The 22,484-nt window shown below is 41.8% G+C and overlaps 1 protein-coding gene across 1 annotated transcript in view; it reads right to left on the bottom strand.

The window, feature by feature from the left end:
- The window catches only part of tjp2b (tight junction protein 2b (zona occludens 2)), a 93,281-nt gene extending 71,143 nt beyond the window's left edge, over window positions 1-22,138 (bottom strand). The window contains exon 1 of the mRNA XM_029438923.1: window positions 21,533-22,138. Within this exon, the coding sequence (XP_029294783.1) occupies window positions 21,533-21,592 (60 nt within the window). The 5' untranslated portion in view covers window positions 21,593-22,138. The remainder of the gene's footprint in view (window positions 1-21,532) is intronic.
- Between the last annotated feature and the right edge of the window lie 346 nt (window positions 22,139-22,484).

The raw sequence follows: 22,484 nt of genomic DNA, 5'->3' as shown, positions 1-22,484 counted from the left end.
AAATATTTTAAAAAGCTGTGGCACTGAATGTTTAAAATGTCAGTGAATGAAATGTAGACTTGTTCAATATCAATGTTCGCAACGGTTGCAGCAGCAACATAACTACCCACTGAGCTTTGGAAAATGGTCCACAGTAATGAATTAAATATACACATAGCTTGAACCCAATGGCCTAAGATGTGCTGAGCTGTTCATATAGCGTGTTATAGTTACTGAAGAACTGAATATTCAGTGTGGCAGTTGCATGATGTGTACCCGGTGTAAGATAATTAGCCCGCTGGAATCAGATCAACAGCAGAATGGAGCAGCGCTGGTGGCGAGCACGAGGGAAATCACTGATGAATCATGAGCAAGCAGCTCTGTAGACTCATTCTAAGAATTTAAAGCTCACTCTCTCTCACTCTCACACACACACACACACACACACACACACACACACACACACACACACACACACACCATCTATTAACAGTACAGACATCAATAGCAGCAATTCATGGCCTGAAAACCATCGATGCATGCACTCTTGTTTTTAATGCTGCTAAACTGATCCTCTCACAGTTCTGACCATGTTACTGTCACTGTGCTGCACTCTCCCCGTCACAGCTGCTGGAGCTCCTTCTATATTTCTTCCTATATAAGCAGGTGTCCATTTAGAATACACTTTATGCATTTATCATTAGATATACATGCTGTTACATATGAACAAAGGCTATGGTTGTGAATAAATATATATATATATATATATATATATATATATATATATATATATATATATATATATATATATATATATATATATATATATATTTTTGTCATTAAAGATGTTCCCTCTCTGGGCGCATAGATGGACATGCTGTGCTCCTGCAGCTGTGTTGACGTTAACATGGCTTGTGCAGCAACATACAAAACAACTAAGTGGTAAATGTGTCCAAAGCTATAAAAGACAATTGAGTGTCTCCATGGCTTCAGGCCCACACTGATCCTTTAAAATGCAGGACACATCACGGTCTGCTCTCAGGTAGGTCTCTCAATAATTCATACATCAAAAGTGCTCACTAAGACATACAGTAATTTGGCATCTGAACTATACCCTGATCCTCTCCTCCACTGCACAGGGACACAGTGATGTGCTCTTTAATGTGCTGTATGCATGTAGTGACAACACAAAGAGCATACACACACATGTAGTCATAGTCAACAATTAACCTAATTAAGCTAACCTGCAGGTGTGTGGACAGTCGGAGGAGGCCCATGCTGACACGGGGAACATGCAAACACACACAGAAGGGCCGCAGGCAGCCGGTTGATTGGCCGGAGTGTCAGGCCAGTGTTAAAAATGCAAAATGAAATATGTCAAGCAAAGCGAACAACTCGGGGTATCTACAACCCTACAGGACACCGCCTGCTTTTAGCCCGATGGTGTAACCTCTGCCTGTCATCACACGGGATTGCACATGCAAAAGCTGGACAGTGCAGGAGACAGAGAGAAGAGAAAGAGCTCAGAGGGAGACAAGCCCTGCAGGAAAGTGACGTTTTAATATACACAGCAGCACCAGTGAAGATCATGAAAATGTCTGACAGAAAGCAGAACAGGACAGACGTCAGTAGTGATCAAGGACACACATTAGGTAAGTTTACAACCATCTTATGTGCATTTTCTCAAGAATTATATTGAAAAAAAGAGCAAAAAAAAAAAAGTATGCTCTTTTGAGGTGGCAAAGTTGGCATATCTATCAATTTTCTCTCTCGTTAAGCTCCGTTTTAGTCACTACCTGAGTGTTAGAAGGATGATTAACTCACACACATACAGATTGTAAGGCTGCCATGTGTTGCTCAGAGGAGCAACTGTCCCTGCCTCAGAATTTATACCTAATTCAAAGGACAGGAAGTCATGAAGAGCTTCCAGGTCTTCCTTTGTTCACACAAGATGGGGGTTTACAGTAAACACAGATGTGCTGATCAATCAACTCAACTCAGGTACCAGACGTGCTGATCAATCGACTGAGGACTGTTCTTTGAGTAATTCACCTCCTGTTCCCTACTGTGTTTAACACTTAGTAGTTCCTGTATTTTCCGATCACTGAGAAACTCCTGAGACAAATCATTGTCCCTGAGCTGAATGCTCCATTATGTCCACCAGCTGGTCTCCAACGGTCTCTCTGCTGTGGGCTTTTACATTCTGATCCTTAATGCTGTCCAACTAATACGTCTGTGTGATGTGATTTGACATGTTGGACACAAACTGCATCCGTCAAGTTCAAGGTGGCGTCTCGCTCTCCCCCGGCTGACCACACATGTCACTGCCCATGCTGCAGCTTTTGTATCATCTATACAGAACAGAGTTTAAGATTTCATTATTCATTTGTATTACAAGTTTTCTGATATGTTATGTTTAAATATTCAAATTAGGCATGTTATACGAATTTAGGACAAATAGACAAAGTTAGTAAAGTACACACCTAAATATGTATTTTAGATGTTTTCTTTCCACTTATGTTACAGAAGAAAAAAAAATCTCAAATCTCAAAACTGACCAGTTCATGAAAAAACATGTTTTTGCCTGTAGTGTCTCGCCTTAATTATTGGATAATAATTGAATATAATGATTGTGCAGTATGATGTCTGCATTAATGTGGGTTACAGACACCAACAGAAGTGTACTGATAGTAGAACTAAGCAGAGCAGGAGGCTTTGCCCACCAAGCCCCACTTCTCTGGAATAATCTCCCACAGCGTCGGGCTGTGCTGATACTTACAGATCCAGGCTGAGCATCTTTCCTGACTTTACCGGCTGGGAACCCAAATCACTGACTGCTTTACCCCAAACGGGCAGGCTGGCTACCCCCTCCTGTTGCAGTAATGCTGTGTGCTCTTTGTTTCTCAGTGCGTGTGTAAGTGTGAGCACTTTTCATGTCATATTGTGCGTTTTCTTCTCGGTTGTTTTTTTACTGACTCTCTGGGTAATGTGCACTTTAAATAAACTGAAGTTGAAGTTGAGGAGGTGTTCATCCACTGAAATAGCTTTAGTGTAATTAGCTGCTAATTAAGCGTCAGTGAGGACCTGAAGCGTGCTGTGTAGTCAACTACATGTTCACACATGGACTCCACACAACAACGCGTGATGTATAAATAACTCCGTATAGTGGAATAAAGATCTCAGCCTGCTCTCCCCACCACTACATTTTGCAGATGAACAATACAAATACATTTCATGGAGCTACAGCTGTCCAAAAGGGTTAGAATACAATCACTTTGCTGTCATACAGTCTTAACAGCAGCGATGAAGTGAATTCATCACCACGTTTCTATGATGCAACAAATTAAAGGCACATTTTCACAGAAAATCTTTCATTTGGCAAAGAACAAAAGGAAACGACAGCTACGCGCTCTTCAGTGATGTCACAGCATGCACCTGCTGTCAATCATCACCGCCGCTCTCTCTTAATACTGGAAATCCTCAGAGGAAGGTCTCAAAGGATCGATAATAGATTAAATGAAATAACAGACAAAAACAAATAGAAGCTGCTCGCTAAAAAAGGCTAAAGAACATTGAGGAAGGAAGGAGTCATGTCATACTCACGCTGCTGCTCTTTATAAAGAAACAGCAGCTAAACAGGTCACAAAGCAGCGCAGGGAGCAGACGCGAAGCAAAACACGGTCAAACCATTACACGGGAAATATGTCTGTTTCAAGCAGTCACATAGAAATGACACCTATATTAAACATTATTCAGTCAATGACCATTTTTATTATTAAAGAATAATTAATTCATCAAGTGATAATCCCAGACTTTAGCTGCTTCCTCTCCACTGTGAGCTGCTGCTTTTCTCCATGTTACATCACTGTGACTGAAGCCTTTGGGCTTTGAACTGCACACTCGTCATTAGTTTGGTCATTTATAGAATGAAGGGTTTAAAGAGCGCTGTGTTAATTTACTCTTTGAATTCAACTTTTCAATGACATGAATGGCTTTGTTGCATTCTTCCATTACTGACCATCTGGGGACTCTGGATTACGCTGCTTAATCCTCCACTGCTGCATGTGAAACTGGATCCACTTTCATCAGACATTCTGACTTCGTCTCTCCTCGGTTCTCCAGATCCCTTCATCCTTATCCTTAAAAGCTGAAATAGTTTTGCCTCATTTCTTATTGAAAACCTTTCCTCCCCTTGTTGTTGTAAATATTTCAGGCATTATGTTTCCATTACGAATGAAGAACAAGGCTCCTCAGAGAGCCGCAGAGAGGAAGCTAATGGGATGAAAAGACCTCGGCTTGGTTGTCTGGTCCGGGTGCCCTCTGTGTTTACGTTTTCGAACTCCAGAGGTGTGGTCTCACAAATTTGATGACTTTAGACTCGACTTGACAAAATCAAAAAAGACTTCCAACTCGACTTGGATTTAACGTCAATGACTCGTCAATGGATTTGAGCCTTTTGACTCGAAAATACTTGATACATTCCTCTGAGTCCAAAGATTAAAAAGTAAGTAAAGTGTGTTACGAATCAATTCATTTCCTGAATCAACTACTGTTAAGCTATTAATTCCCAGTAAGCGATGTAGTCACAGATACATAGTGTGTGTGGGAGCAGATAAGAGTGCGTGTGTGTGAGTGGGGGCCTTGTTCATGTGGCCAGTAGCTGTCTGGAAGAAACAGTTTTTTCGGCGTGAGGTTTTGGTCCCGATGGACCGCAGAATCCTGACAGAGGGCGAGAAGCGATTCAACTAATCAATTATCAAAAGAGTTGTTGGTTACAACCCAACTATTAGTCACTTTTCAAGTGTGCAATCAGCCTCATGGCCACTAGTATGGCTATATACTTTGAGAGAGCAGAACAGTGCCTGACTGATTCATCATTTGTCTGACAGAAAAGTCTCAATATCACAATCAGTTTGGAAAGTACATCCTCTGTCCCACGATGTGCAGAGGGAGAGGAGAGAGGAAGAGAGAGGCTTTCATTCAAATGGAAGTTTAATCTTCAAAGAGGAGCTGAGAGGCTAAGGCACCGGGGATTCCCTATCAAAGCCTGTGACCTTTCCATCCCACATCAGTGGAGAGAAGGACGAGTCAGCGACTGCTGGAAGAGCCGAGGAGGAATCAGATAGAGGAGAGGAAGAGGAGAGGAAGAGAAGAGGACTCTCCTCTTCCTCTCCTCCTGGATCAGACTCAAGACTCGTTCAAGTGACGAGAAACTGTCAATCAGCTCACTGTAAGAAGACTGTAGACATGAAGGCACATGCAGGGTTAGAGTTATTTTTTGCTAATGTGCAATTTCAAATGAAATGAAATTTATTATATTTTGTTCAGTTCCAGTATTTTTAGAGAAAAAACTTCCCCATTTCCAGCCATGCTCTTTATAACACCAGAGACATTTGGCTGTATAGCCCTTAGCCACTAAACCCACCTCACACAAGAGACCAATAGTATTCATCATCTATGCATTCAGCCAATCATATCCACCTGCCTCTCTTAAAGACCTGCTAGTGCCCCCTGCAGGCTGTGGTGTTTACTGCAGCCACAATATGAACTACTGAAACATGTGATTTATTCTTAGAGCCTTACCAAATATAACGCTGCTCACACTTTCTCTGAAGAGCACCTCTATAGTGCATTAAGACACATTTATAGTGAATTATAGTTCATTTATGCTTCCTGACTACACTCATAATGCTTTCTGATCCACTAGATCAACAGTCACAAAACATTATAGATGTGACTTATAATTCTTCATAATTCATTCATAATAATTCATGTATGTCTTATGGATGATCTTGACTAGATATAAACTAGAGGTTGACTGATTTATAAAGCACTACATTAATATATTATTATGACCTATACTCACCTATACACAGCTCAACCATCAGCTGTAAGGACTTATAGAATGTTACAGTAGTCCATGCAGAATCATAAGTTATCATTGTATGCGTTAAGTGAAGTACATATTGAAGCATCTATAATAATGCATGCTTCATCATAACGTTTCAAAACGTTTGTATTGTCATGCATTTAAAATAATCTATGCTGCATCTTAAGTGATTATTATGCACTATACATCTAAAACGTTATGACGAAGCATGCAACAGCTGCGACCGCATTACTATTACTACTAGCGCCAAACAGTCACCTAAAACAACAACACACAAATGCAGTTTTGTGTAGTTATAGTGTGTATAATACGTTACATTTGTTCTAGTTGTAGTGAGTACAATAGTAGCATATTATAGATATGTGTGGTTAATGTAACTGAAACATGATTTGAACATTTTTCTTTCTTTCTCCAGAGACAAACAGCCCTGAACCATCAGAGAACAGAGATCATTCTATAGATGAATCCGGCAGCTCTTGAAACATCAAAAAACCTGTCTGAAATTCAACACTCATATTCCTTGGAAATAAAATAAATCAGTTCACTTTCTGAACATAAGACGCAATTGAAGAGAACTTTAGGAACACATCCTCATTAAGGCCATAAAAGACCAACATCAATAACTTCAACATGGGGTGTGTGTGTGTGTGTGTGTGTGTGTGTGTGTGTGTGTGTGTGTGTGTGTGTGTGTGTAGTTCTATAAGGGAGTAGGTCAGTATACATACATATCTAATGAGGCGTGAGAGTTTTGAGGTGGAAATGCGCTGCAGGCACAGAGCAGCTCGGAGAACAATAAAAGCCCTCTGACATTAAAGCAGAAAAAAGATAGGATATGCACTGCCCACAGTCTAAAGCCTGTCTGAATGTGCACAGGCTCTGAACTTCCTGTTGAGGCTGAAGCGGCCTGACAGCTGATGTGCAAGGAGCAGGTCATTGGAGCTAAAAGAACTGCAGCAAGGTGAGGCTCAAGGTCGTCCCGCAGGGTGTGTACTCGGACACCACGAAAGGTTCAGTGTACATAGTTTCATTATTATGCAACCCTGTTCGAGGAACAAGCTGACATTTTGAAAAACACTTGCCATTAGAAGTAGTCACGTGGAAATATTAATATCAATATCATTTCTGTGCTTCTCGTACAAAGTTAGTGGATGGGATTGAAATCCCAAAATATGTTCCCTTCTTGGAATAATAGGACACCGGGCTTTCTTAGCACATCTGTGTGTACGTCTGTGTGTTCACTTATTGAAGACTTTCATATATGATGATCAGATGAGCTTCATGTAGCAGTCATAGCTAAATCCTAGAGTCCGACTCTGAGATGCAGTCATCACAGTAATTAACACTGGATCAACCTTTCAGCTACAAGTGCTGAATGTGTGCTTTTACGAGGAATTGTATCACTCCAAATATACTTACTAATATTAGATATGTGTATAGATTATGATCTAATGAAATCAAAAAGTCGAGTAAACTCCTTTTTATGATAAATGATGAGCATCTCTGTGTGTTAAATGGATCATCTTCAAACCTCACAAAAGGTTTAGCACAAACAAACTAGAGGGAAGTGGTAAACTGCTGGCCTGGCTCTGTTGAAAAGGAAGAAATATACCTTGAAATCAGGTTTGTCCACCTGAGCACAGGAGAAGCAGCAGCTTAATCCATAACTCCAAAGCTCCTGCATTACATTGATTTGTTCTTCCTAATTGTTTCATTAAGAGCTTGTTATATCAGCATGGACAATACCATCTGCCAAGAATATTCTATCAGCAGATATTCTGATCTGCTCTCAAATATCATCATCAGTCTCAACAGCTGTATTGGTTGAACTATATTAAAAAGACCAACTATTATCATGTCAGTGTGAGGCAGCAGACAATGGTGATCTCTTAGAGCACGCAGAGCACTACAGATAGAATGAGAAGCTGCTCAAGGAACAAGCACACACTTAGAATGATCACAATGGACATATTGTGGCATTACACACAACACTGACCTGAAAGCCCACAGTCCAATCACACAGGCATGCACTTTCCAACCCACACACACTGACAAACAAACACACAGTCACGTGCACAAGGTCATGGGAACCAGTTCCATCCAGCCAGCAGTGAGCTGGAGCTGTATTAACATAGCACACATTACAAGTACCGGGTCGGAGTGGGGTCAAACTACAGTGGAATCACTCCATCAAATGCCAACAATCGAAGTACTTCTGCACTCTTTTTCACAGCTCTGTCCTCCATCAGTACAAAGAGGCACAGACAGATGAATATACAGTATACCTGGCTTTCTATTTAGCAGGTGAAAATGGGAAATAGGGGCCAAAGTCAAACATTAATCTGTATCATTTAAAAGAACCACACCAGCGTTTTGGCATGCTTTAAAACAAATCTCATATACTTTACATTACTGCTGTCTAAATCATAGCAGAGTAGTCTAGATTTGTGAATGGGTTGTTCCTGCTTTCCATTCATTTCAGTAGACTGGAAAACCCTTTTCCTCAACCTAACCATGTAGTTTTCTTTCAATTCACAACATTAACCACGCATTGACCACGCGTTTAAAACGGCGACCGTAATCCAGGAGGAAATATTTCCCTTGAAACAAAATTTAAGAATGCAGGTGATTTGTATGGGATTGTAATTTCAAGGAGACAGGGCTGCACACAGACACAAAACACACATGCATGCACTGCAGCTTTACCAACAGACAGCCAAATGTTTGTTTGTAAAGACTTAATACTTCTTCTTGGACCAATTTCAGGACCAGCTACCATTTGTTTCAATATCTGCAGCTGTCAGAAGCTCCTCCATGTGCAGTGGACGATAGTGTCCATCTACAGCACACTCAGAAACCAGGGGTTTAGTTTATACCAACTCTTTAGCATGCCACTGAAAACTGGAGGAGGAGCAGCAGCAGCAGGAGGAAGAGCGGGTGGAGGAGCAGCAACAGCTCACATCTGTTCTTCGTTGTGTTATTTGAGCGTTGTCCTTCACTGCAGCACTGTGTCTCTCAGGCTGCAGTTGTCTTTAAGACAATGAGCTTCTGTCACACACACACACACACACACACACACACACACACACACACACACACACACACACACACACACACACACACACACACACACACACACACACACACACACACACACACACACACACACACACACACACACACACACACACACACACACACACACTTTATGTTTTCATTAATGCTGCCTTCATTACGCTGCTCTCAGACCTGCTTAATATCAAGGGATCCATTCATCATCTTTATCTTCATTAGTGTAGTGCCCGTTCAGGATGTGCTTGTGCTGTTGCTTCTTCTTCTTCTTGGGTTTCGAAGTGAGTCTATGCACATGTTCACGCTACAGTGTTTGCATCATGAGTGCAAAAAGCTCCCATGAAAATATAAAATGTTATGGCCTCTATAAAGTCAAAGCCCCAATAGATGTGTAGCCCCAGGTTTGATGAACGCTTTGGAGGAAAGTTAAAGTTCATACTGGCATTAACAAAAACACTTGGTCCACGTGAAAACAAAACTATTCATTTAAGTACTTTATGCAATGATTACTATTATTTTAAAGTGCACCCAAAATTTCATAAAGGCCCCGATTATTTAGGCAGTGACAGTGTGGAGAGTTGTAAATGACTGCAGCAGTGACAGGTCTGAGAGCAGCTACGGGACTCACTGAGCGATCCACCATGAGGAAGCATGCTGCTGCTTTTTATACATTCTCCTGTCACTGCACCTGCAGCTCTGTGTGAGTGAGAGTGTGTGTGAGTGAGAGTGTGTATGAGTGAGAGTGAGTGTGAGAGAGAATGTGAGAGTCAGAGTGAGTGTGACTGACTGAGTGAGTGTGAGAGAGAATGTGAGAGTCAGAGTGAGTGTGACTGACTGAGTGAGAGTGTGTGTGAGTGAGAGTGTGTGTGAGTGAGAGTGTGTGTGAGTGAGAGTGTGTGTGAGTGAGTGTGTGTGTGAGTGAGTGTGTGTGAGTGAGAGTGTGTGTGAGTGAGAGTGTGTGAGAGTGAGAGTGTGTGAGAGTGAGGGGAGAGTGAGAGAGAATGTGAGTCAGAGTGAGTGTGAGAGTGACTGACTGAGTGAGTGAGAGTGAGTGAGAGTAAGTGAGTGTGAGAGTGAGTGTGAGAGTGAGTGAGAGAGAATGTGAGAGTCAGAGTGAGTGTGACTGAGTGAGTGTGAGAGTGAGTGAGTGTGAGTGAGTGAGTGAGAGTAACTGTGAGTGAGAGTAAGTGAGTGCGAATGAGTGAGTGAGAGTTAGTGTGAGTGAGAATAAGTGTGAGTGAGAATAAGTGTGAGTGAGAATAAGTGTGAGTGAGAGTAAGTGTAAGTGAGTGAGAGTAAGTGAGTGCGAGTGAGTGAGAGTAAGTGTGAGTGAGAGTAAGTGTGAGTAAGTGTGAGTGAGAGTAAGTGTGAGTAAGTGTGAGTGAGTGCGAGTGAGTGAGTGAGAGTAAGTGTGAGTGAGAGTAAGTGTGAGTGAGTGAGAGCAAGTGAGTGAGAGTAAGTGTGAGTGAGAGTAAGTGTGAGTGAGTGAGAGTAAGTGTGAGTGAGTGAGAGTGAGTGTGAGTGAGTGAGAGTGAGTGTGAGTGAGTGAGAGTGAGTGAGTGAGTGAGAGCAAGTGTGAGTGAGTGAGAGTAAGTGTGAGTGAGTGAGAGTGAGTGAGTGAGAGCAAGTGTGAGTGAGTGAGAGTAAGTGTGAGTGAGAGTGAGTGAGTACGAGTGTGAGCCTAAAACACATTGCTCTTATGGATATTCTTGATTATAAACATCATAAATAAGATGTAGAGAAGGAGAGGAAACGTACTGTAATTTTGAAATGTTCTTTACAGTTTCCAGAAGCAGAAGTGGGTGGACCCATTGGTCTGTTTCAGAGCAGCTTCCTCTGTCCTCCTTACACACTAATGCTTTCACACACTGGCGGGCTGTGGAGAAGTTAACCCTCTCTGCTTCCTTAAATATGTGTTTTACTTTTGAATCAAAAAAATGTGTATACATTATGTCAATATTTTGTAACTTTCAAATACCGCCTTCAGTACAGGCCTCAATAACCCAGTTCTGGTTGGGCGTCATGTGATGAGGTCTTGAGTAGACATTGCTTGTTTTAAAGCGATCCCTTACTGAGAAGGTTGAAACCACTGGCACACTGTCCAGAATGGGAAGGGTTCAACCTCTATGGAGCATCAATCAGCTCACTACATTTTACAGCAATACAGCAATACAGCAGGTAGGGCTTTTTATTATACATCTCGACCAAAAGCGAAGATGGACTGACCAACAGGTCGACCAATGCTCAGCTCGTACATTCATGGCACAAAGATGCACATGCTAACATACCTTTGTCACAAGACAAACATATTTGTTTAGGTTCATACTTTTTTTTATTTTAAAGGAAAAGGGGACCAATATATATATCATCATCAATAGATCTTTTTACTTTCAGGTTTCTGTATCTGCAGTGTTGATTTGGTCCAATATAAAAAATAATAAGGGATATGTTCTATTAAGGCATGGAAGTAGTAACTTACATATGAACCTGTCTAACTAACATAACAAGGAATGTAAGAACACAACTTCAATATGTAAACAAGCTGTACAGTGGTGTGTGTTTAACACTCACTGCTGATTTCATTGCTGAATAACTGGATGAGCTGGGAAAACAACAGCATGACTCACCAGTCCCTTATTTACATATGACACAAACATGGCACATTATGCAGGTGTGGTGAGTCCTATTTAAAAAAGGAGTGTGGGTTGTACATGCAGTACAGAAAGCAACACAGCAACAGATCTGCTGTGACTACAGGATTCCCCAGAAGGTCAGGCTGACATGAAGCAGGCCTTTGAGAGTTTGAGAAAAATGTTTTATATTTTTCATGGAGCATGACAACAACCTTCAGTGATCCCAATCGTTTTCCATGCACAACACAAAATAAATCTGTGAAGGAAATGCACACGTTCTAAATTCCACTGCTGATAATGAAGACAGGCTTTATCACAAAGATCCTATCTAATGTTAACAACGTTTGATATATGAGGGCCTGAGGCAGCAGTGAGATAAAGAGAGTGCTGTGTATATGTTGGTCCTAACAGTGGTCGTGGTCTGGTCATGGCTACAGGGTGTGGTGAGGCGGAAACAGGGGAGAGAGGCTTCTGCTGCAGGAAGCTGCCTGTAAACCATCACTCCCTCTTCCTGTAATTCCACAGATAACGTCTTCTTACTCATGTTCACTGACAGGAAACAACATCTGTGCTGGAACACGCACACGCACACTCACTGTCTGTGTTGGTTAGTTCAAATAGTATTTACCAAAAGGTATATTAAGGTGATATTAACACTTATGGAAGCCTTGGAGCGTTTTCATCCAGTCTGAAAAAACCAGTTCCCCAGAGGACACTGTCTCAGATCTCTTGGTGGAAGTTTCTTTTGGACTTTAATATTGGTTACCCACAGAAGACGTATACAGTGTTCCCACAGGATCTTGAGAGACTAGGGTGGGTGGACCTCGAGACCTCTATCATCAATCTGGTGCACTTTGAGAGATCAGATCTATTAAGAACGTTGTCCTCTTGCAACAATTTCTGGTATGCTCTATAAACAATGTAATCATAAACACATTGGTTTTATAAAATAGATATACAAATCTAATCCACTGCCCCCACTCTACCTACGAATCTGCAATCTCACGGTGAGGGGTGCTATAAAGCTGATGGCCGAGCGAACAGGGGTAACTAGAAACTGCATCTCACATTTGTAAAACATTTCCACAGATCTGCTGCGTATGAATTCTGCTAACAAACACGAGGGAAGTCACAAATGTCACGTGGCCCACAAACCGACAGGAAGTGATCTCGCGTGTACAAATGGATCCACAAATGTGTAAATATCACTTCACATGTAAACTTATAACATTTGTAAGTGAAATTAAAATGCGTGTTCACGGAGTAAGTTACGCAAAACTGTTGACCTGGCAGGATCTTAAGAGGAAACCATGGGATCAAAGTCATGAGGATTCATCCTCTGGAGAACACGAAAGTCTGAACAAAATGACTAGTTGTGGAGGTATTTCAGTCCGGACCAACTGACTGAGCGAAAGCTCTAACCCAGGGGTTCTCAACAGGGGCCTTCAGAGAATCACTATTTTTGAAAGGGGGGCATTTTTGGGGGGCGTTTGTTTTATAGCGAGACAAAGTCTAGACTTTTATTTTTATTTTGCTGAGCGATAAAGTGCTGCTTGAAGAAAAACAGCGCCGCCCCCCTCAGCCGCCACTGCTCGATAGCATGAATGTGTTTTCAAGGATATAATCTGAAGTAATGTTAAAACACTAATACTCTGGTCGGGACATGGACCAGCAGCAGACGAGCTGAACTCTGGCTGCTCGTAGCAGCAGAGCTAACACCAGTAGAGCTAACATCAGAGCTAACACCTGCATCACTGCTGCCGATTCAGGATGTGTGCCTTAAAAAAACGCGGATATTTTCGCCTGAGTTTCCGAGTGCAGTTTATTTAATAAAAGAGCACCTGTTCAATGTGAAAAGTGAGTTGTGATTTGGCGTTATATACTTTTTTTAAAAGCACCTCAGAATTGTTCCTTTGTGGGCTGCTTGTTTTCCGCTGGAACACTTAAGAGTGCAAATAGTTTCACATTTCTGAGGCTGCTGTGTTTAACACCGGTTACACTTTGAATGTCTGATTGGCTGCAGTCTGTGACACAGATTAAAGTTTGAATCTCAAACTTCTTACCGTTGCATTTGTTTAACACTCCTGTTGTTTGCTCCCTGGGTACATGGCATATTATTATTAAATAATAAATACAAAGAATAATCATCATAATAATAGAATAACAGAATAATAATCAACTTGGATAATGGATAGGGGGGCGCTGGCCCATAAAAGGTTGAACCAGTGCACTAACCTAACAGCCAGGCCACTCAAGTGTGCCTAAAAAAATTATTTCCTAAGATGATGCAATGCAAAGACAACCCCTATTGTTTATCAAACTAAGTTGCCAAACCAACAATGGAGAATTTGTTTCGAAAGCAAGCGTCCTGAGGGCTGCTGGCAACTCAATGAGAATGCACTGTTCCAAGTGTTAATTGTAATCCAAAGAAACAACAGTGAACTTCAGATTCAGGGGTCAAATGACATTCTCACTGAGAGGTGCATTGTTAGTCCGACCCCCTGCCTTTCACTGGGACACGTTCTCACTCTAGAGTGAAAAAAAGTCTGCAAGATTCTCAGCCTACTTGCTGTGTGGCGCTAATAGCAGCTATGAGCAGGTGACAGGATATTTTAAGTATGGCCCAACGCTTCAATCCCTTACACTGGTGTAGAGGCCATTAGTGTGTGTGTGTGTGTGTGTGTGTGTGTGTGTGTGTGTGTGTGTGACTGGCAGTAAAACTGAAGCGTTGAGCTAGGCTATGCTAAGTAGAATGTCATTAAATTGCACGAGATAATCACTCATTGTGCAGACATACTGCCGGCTCATCAGCTGAGGATAAGCATGCCATCAGCGAAGACTCACTAAGTCATCAGCAACTCTGAGGCTACCAGCATATAAGCATTAGGGTATTCCCATACAGTCAAACAGATACAAACTGTGCACTGGTTCACAGTTAATTAGAAAATCCTAGTGCACCATGGGGCGTCTGTCCTGCTGACAGCGTGTCACTTGCACTGGACGGCAGTAGAGGAAGTTGCACCAGCGTCTGGTCTATAAGTAGTTCATCCGCCAACATTCAGCAGTGGAGCAGCCAGCAGACACACGAGTCCTGCTGCAATGCATCACGCTGCTCTCTCTTTACATACCTCTCACTTTTATATTAGAGATCACTTTAAGACAAGACTCATGTTTGTGGACATGTATGCTGCTATCCTGCACTGTTCTGTGTACAGTGACATCATCCACTAATCGGGAGATCGGCGGTCGACAGGCTCACACAATAAAACTTTGGTCCATGTTGGTGTGAAGGTCAGGCAACTAAAACAATCCCTCTTAACAGGCGGACATTTTAGGAAATATGTCAGTTCGTCATTTTACCTGAGAATTTAAAATATTGCCATCAATTTCATCTCACAGTGTCCAATACATACATAGGTCCAGGATGTGGACACTGCTAGCATAGCCCCATCAACATTAAAAGAATGAACCGTCCAACAGCTTCAAAGCCGTTTCAATTAACTTACCTTTACTTTTCATTAAGGAGTTTCAAAGTCAATCACCGTCTGTTTCTATTCAATCCACTGTGCTACATTTACATTTTACGACACCAGGCTTTGCTGCTTTAAATCCTGCTCACATGCACAGACGAGTAAAAGAGCAGCGATGCACTAAATGTGGTCTTCCCTGGTGCGAGCTTGGGTTACAGCAGGGCACCACGCCCTCGGCCTCTAAACTTATTCCCCAGCCACAGGGCAGTACCGATAAACACAGACACACAGAGAAGGAGATATAAAGACACACACAGGAATCTTATCAGTCGGCCACTCCCGCCAGCTGTCCAGCCCCATGTGGCACGGTTCCCATCGGTCAGGGAATATCTGGAATATCTTGAAGCTTAAGGTACGATCCTCAATCAGCTCACTTGGAAATTCATTGAACAGGGTCATTTAAGTGACATGGTTTCTCCCCTTGATGTGATAGATGTGTTGGTCTTCACTAATACCTCCTGAGTTCATGGTGGAGGGCTGAGCCTCCTGCTTACACATTAAGTGATATGTATAAAAAGAGACACTTAGCTAAAGGTCTCACCACAAGTTGACCGTGACTACACTACTGGAATCATAAAACTACTGATTTCCATCAATTTAATTTGTCAATACACAAATTATCGTGTATTGAAGTAGGAAGTAGGGAGGAAGCATTTCATTAGCTGCCCACTGCTCCTAGTACTAGACTCCTGGTACTAGAATGGGTTAAAAGCAGAGAACACATTTCACTGTGTGTGCTGTGTGCTCTGCATGTGTGACCATTAAAAAGAGGGTTTCATCCCTCCCATTCTACTCTATTACTTTTAAGACTCCTCTTGGCCTCTCTCCCTGCTGCATCTCTGACCTTTAAGTACCGCATGTGCCGGTACGTACTTTGAGACCCTCGGACAGAGGTTTTAAACGGTTGCAGAGGCCCTGCTGAAAACTAAAGGGGGACAGAGACCTCCGGACAATCAGAGGAGAACTCCACGGTCGGTACTGACGTTGGGCTCAGATTATCTGGTAATGCGAGGAGTTAACAGATCCAGTCTGAAAGCTTCACAAAGTGTTTGCAGATAAATGTCACACATGTTAAATATGGAGAATTCCGTCAACACGGACGCAACCAAAACAGAGACCAGCCGGAGCAGCTGACGGTGTTGCCGAGCAACAGTAAACATTCTAGCCCTTGAGGCTGAGGTTAGCTAGCAAACTGTTTACAGATATTAAAAGTGACAGATGAAATCTCTCCTCCAGTTCTGGCTGAAGAACAGACAACCCACCATCTTGTAATGTAGACTCGTTGAACCTTCTGCTTTTGTTTCTCTCACTGCTGCAGTGTTGCACCGTCAGCTCACGTGAGGCGGTGCATCGTTCCTCTGGCACAATCATCTTGATTATATCCTGTAGTGTGTGATGAAACATTATTTCTAATTCTTGTAGTGTGTGCATGTTTGAGATGAGAAGAATATCTGTGAAGTTTCTCCTCATGTGATGATGTAAGCGGAGGATTTTGAAGCTCCTGTCTGAGCACACACAGAATACTTTTATCGGAGCCTTTGAGTTTTACTTTTCTTTGAATTGTTTGTAAATTTCTTACGTTTTCTATTCTTATCTTTTTCTACTATATATTGTTTTTAAACACTAAACTTCTTTATCTGTTCTCACTTTGTAACTTGCAATTTGAAAAGTGTTCTCTAAATAAAGATTACTATTATAATAACCTCAGCCGACTGTGTGTTTGAACGCATGTGATGGAGAGGAGTGTATTTTAATGTCAAAATTCAATTGAGTGAATGTTTGGCCTCCATAAAGAAAATATGGCACTGCTTTGATCAACACACACGAGGGAGGTGCTGATTAAAGCTCTTAAAACCAGCGACAACACACAGTATGACGTGTTCCAAAACAGATCATCTGTTAATATTGTTTAAGCGGCAATAGATGGAGGAGGCAAAGAAGGCGTAAAGAGTGATAACAAAGTTGTTTCTACTAAGCTACATCAGTAAGCTACAAAAGCTGCCTACTTATTGACACCACCAGGTGGTTCACGCTAGCGGTAAGGTTAGCTATGTTAATAACCATGTATGGACTTTTTATTCATATGAAAATCCACGGACAGAAAATATGTTATCAGCATGCCTGTTGCACGGTTCTCTTGTTGTGTCCTGTGTGTTGGTAGCTCTGATCCGGTTGTCTTTGTGACAGCAGCACCAACAATAACACATAAACAACATAAGATTGGAAGGAGAGTGAAGCTCAGCTGAAGCACAATAACATTGACAGCACACCACTCGTCTGATCCTAATGCACACTCTTATTTCTCCAATGCACACTTGTAATGTTGACTGTCCTGATTTCACTTGCAAAGACCAACCGTGCTCGAAATAACCTGAGTGAACAACTGGCAGAGACAAGATCAGCAGGCCGGAGAACACGAACACGAGCACACACGCACACGCACACGCACACGCACACACACCTTTTACATTTATAAGAACTAGTTATTTAGAGTCAGATGATGTAAAGACAGTTTTCATATCGTGTTTTTGTAGTTACATGCTTAAACAGCCTCCACAATGGAAGGAATAAGAGCAGGAAGTGAAATTGTTGAATCTTTAATTTATTAAACCCAAGTTGAGGCTGTAAACATCTACAAAATGACTAGTGTCCAGTTAAACGTAAAGCTTTCTTTAGCTAAAGAAAGTGATCACAAATAAACAATGGGGTGTGGAAATCAGCAATGTTGGCCATGACGGCAAGGCGAAGATGTGTGGCATGTGTGTTGGAAATGTTGAAGGTGCAACCCAAAAGAAGAGGATGCAAGGTGCAGGGCTGTGTATTGGCAAGAATCTGGCGATAAGAAATATCATGATACAGGGGTTACCACTCAATATACTGTGACTTCTTTAATCCAAGTCTAGTAAAGCTGTATAAAGTATATAGAACACATAGAAAGCATAGAGGGAGATCTTTATCATCACAGTCCCTGTAACATCCAGCATCATACATCAGTCTGAGCCTGTCTGCCACAAACCTTTGCTGTAAACTATTTATAGATAGTGTGTTTAAGAATTGATACAGTATCACCAAACATAATATGGAAATACTCAAGTGCATCTTACACCCCTAGTAAGGTGAACACATGGCACAGCCATCTGCCTGCTGAGGTTTACCAGGACATCCAGAGGGGCATCCCACAAACTTTTACTTTAGATAATAAGACATGTGAAGACTTGTTCAGGGCATGTATACCCCAACAAGCTTACAATGTTGTCATGAGAGCTGATTCCATCCCAAATATGTGCAGTCTAATTATAGAGAGCACGCACACACGTACGCACGCACACACAAGGTTTTGTCATTATAATATCAATACATATTGTGATAACGTATAATTACTGGAAAGATCTACAGTCTATGGATACAATAACCTGACAGGAATGTGTGTTTTTGCTAATCCAGCACATTAAATATTGGTCCAATACTGTGGTTCCCAAAGGGGGAGTCGCATAGAATCCCCACAAGGACTTCCTTAGGATTGTTTAGGAAGTGTTTGCCCGTAGCTAATTTCCCTTATTATTTGCTAGAAGGTCCTCAGTAAACATTTTTAAAGAGACCCACAGCAGTCTCTTAAAAGTGAAAACATTTGTGGAACATAAGAAAATGGTGGCTTGAAGTGGAGGAGATATCAGGGGAAACCCACCGGACCCTGCAAGGGATGCACAACTTGTAAGAGTATAGATGTTCCCATCATTCCATATTCAAAATCTCTATAATATTATACGTAGTATACATATTGTGATTGTACTATATACAGTTATACATATCATATGTTCAACAACATTCTCGTCTTCTTTTAGTATTCTCTTTGTTGTCCATGTTGGAGAAGCTAGCTAACACTGACAATAACTCTGTCAAATACAGGATGACATGAGTGTAGCGTAACCACTGAACTGAAGTGCACATGTGCTGTATGACGACAGTAACTACCATGACAGCCTCAGTCAACACTCAAGAAGACCACCTTTTGCTTTATGCAACAAGGGACAAAGTTAAGTTTGAAACTTAAGGATGATAATATCAATATGAATACCAGCGGGGCACGGGTATTCATATTGATATTATTCTTTGATTTGTTTCAGACTGACATACTGGATAGTTGTACGTCCTCAGGCCTTTAACAGTTATTTAGATTAAACGATCTGAAAAAATCCCCACTGCTTCATTTTAAGGCGTCGTCAGCCAAAAGGTTGGGACGCATTAGTGCAATGCAGCCAGAGATGTTAAGGACAGCTACCATGAGAAGACATTAACTGTCACTCAGCAGTACTCCACATGACAAATCAGTGGCATACCTCTTTAAATCCAAAAGCATTATCAACAGATGAATTGACAATGAAAATAATGGCGACACTGCTGTCCATGAGGTGTGCTCTGTTAGTGTTAGCATGAAGCTTCAACCATCTCCAAGAGACAAGGATTACTGTTTCCATGGATATAGTGCATCAGTGTTTGACTGTGCCAGGCCAGCGTGTGAATGCTCTCCCTGTTCACCGTCAGCAGCTGTGCTGCTGTGAATACGTCACTCTGGCTCAACTGTGTTCTCTGCGATTGTAACAGACAGAATGGAGCTGATGAACAGACCCCACTGAATCACGGGAGCATTGATAGAAACCTGACGACACTCAGGATACATCATTGATTTTTGATATGGTAATGCTTCCTGCAGTAAACATTACACATGATGATACACAGAGAGGAGATGACTCTGCTGTAATATCATGTTCCATAATGCATGACGGTGCCGTGCTGCATTCAGAACAATGTGCAATGACTAGATTGGACACAGCTCAGGAACGGGAATGATTCAGCTTACAAGTACAGTGGATTTCTGTTCAGTATAATTCTGTATTTATTTGTTTAAATCAGATGACAAGTATCTCATTGATCGAGACTCACTCAGCAGTCGAAGAGAGAAGAAAGACTACAAACAGCTCAGTGTGTTCCTGAAAGCTCATCTCTTACACTTCAACTGACAGTTGAACTACTCTCAGGTCAGACACTTCAGTTGACATTTCTGATTCGGTCAGTGCTTACAACTGACACTTCACTGCTTATAGTGCACACACTTCACCCATCTCCAGGGATTACACTTCAATTAACAATTCCACATTTTTCAGCGATTACACGCCAATATCCTCAAATTCCTTCTCGTAACTTCCATCTCTTACTCTTAAACTGAGCGTTCCTCTGTGTTCAGTGATTACACAGCAGCTGGCACAGTAACTCATTTTTATACTCTTCAAATGATGCCTCAAACCCTTACAGTACTTTAAATACTTCAACACTTGAACTTCAGCTGTGACTCTCAAACAATATTTCACAAGCAAAGAATTTACATTTTTAGACATGATCTATACAAGCAAGCAAACACTTGTCTTCAGGATTGTTTTTAGTTAATGTATTTACCATTTGAAAGGAGGAGACGTACATCTGAGACATATTGTGTGTGTGTGTGTGTGTGTGTGTGTGTGTGTGTGTGTGTGTGTGTGTGTGTATTCATAACGAAAAGCAGGCTGAATTTAAGACAACATGTTAGATTACCATGGTTGAGAGGATTGAAGAAGACTCTTCTGCCTACCATAGTGTGTGAGACTCTAGTACACACAAACACATGAAGAGTCAGCACGGTTGTTATTGTGTGCTAGTCACCTCTCCCCAATGCTCACAGCAACATAAGGTACAATTATGTGCTTACTAAATATTCAACAACCCTTTTCTTCAAACAACAAAACATTTTCATCGTTGACAGAGCAACTGTTTTGAGGTTCATGGCACTGGGAATGTAACAGGGAGGTATTAATTCTCTGTCCCGTGTATGATTATGCGCTCATTCTTCTGCAGTGATTTGACACACATTGTGGCTCCACAGGTGGCCACTGAACAGGTCGGGTTCTCAAATGCAGCATGAAAGTTTAGCCTTTGTCATTCTCACACACACTTTCCCTTCTGGTCTACTGATTACATTCAATGACTTTCTAATCTCCAGAGAACCCCCATCAAATCACAAATGTCAATCTGGACAGGATTACAACCACGAACTCTGACCACTGGATGAAAAGAGGAAAGTTCGAGCCGTTTCCTCAGGTTTCAGGAGGATACACGACTGGAAACACCAGCACAGTGAATATTATGTAACGGGGCTTTCTATTGGCTCTCCAGAAGCACAACAGGTGTACTGACGAGCTGACTATTGGCTGGCCGACATGCATCTCACAGCCTGAACGAAGCCTCACGTCACTTTGGGCAGGTTTTTAAGGACACAAACGCACAGACTTAACTTGACCAGTAAAATAATTTGACAAAACGTGTGGATGTTGTGGCGAAGTTGATAAACGTTACCAATTGTGACTTAACACATGTCAAAAATACAGTACAGCGCCACTTACTCCGACATTTTCGCTCTTGCTCGGGTGAGAGGCCAGTCTTCCTCCGCCTTTCACCGGCATCCTGCTTCTCCTCGAGTCGGCTGAACGAGCGCTTTGTCGTCGCGGTTAAACCCAAAGAAAGCCGTGTAGATTCTGACAGTAGTTAGCGTAGTGGCTAGTTTTTTAAATGAAACATATCTTTGTGACAGCCTCGCCAGCTCCGCCCTCGTCGCAGCCAGGCTGGTGTTCCTCCGGACGGACAGGACAGCCTACTGAGGCAGCAGTAGAAAGAGGGAGGTCCGTCCGACCGACCGATAGCACAAGTGTCGGCTCACACTGCCGCAACCACAGCACAACTATCACGGGGACACACATTTCCTGTTTCCTTCATTGGAAACATTGTTTTATTTTCCCTACAAGCGGTAACACTTAGCTAATGATCCTGTAAAGCCTGTAACACCGACACCAGCTGTGGGCATATAAAGTGTAAATGTCCACACGGCAGCAGCCGGCCTAACTTACTGTCGCGACACTAGATATAAACGCTTATGAGTCTCTCCTGCTAAAGTCCCCGACATGGAGAGTCTGCATCTCTTGTGCTTTACTGCATCTTTCCTACCAGTCACTTCAGAACCCGTCATATGTAGGGAGGGGGGGGAACTAAGGCTATTTTTTCAGCTCATATTTAGAAATGTTCTGCTTGGCTTGACTTTAAGGTGAACTCGGTTGTAATAAGTGACAAGTGACAATCTATTAAATAAATTCGTTGGTTTCCTCTTTTATGTTATTATCCATTCTAGTTGATTTTCTCGTGTTAGACCGTCGTTGGAACCCTGGGAATTAAAACTTTGTTGTTATTATTTTCCTTATTTTTTTACCTTAATTTGATATTGTCCTATTATTCTTTATCAATAATAACATTGCATTTATTAAATAGTTTACACAGTTTATATATTTGGGCTGGAGAACAGAC

Source organism: Cottoperca gobio, chromosome 9 (assembly GCF_900634415.1).
Source record: "Cottoperca gobio chromosome 9, fCotGob3.1, whole genome shotgun sequence".
Lineage (NCBI taxonomy): Eukaryota > Metazoa > Chordata > Actinopteri > Perciformes > Bovichtidae > Cottoperca > Cottoperca gobio.
The sequence above is the reverse complement of the archived record's forward strand: the minus strand, read 5'-3'. Positions and strand labels throughout refer to the sequence as shown.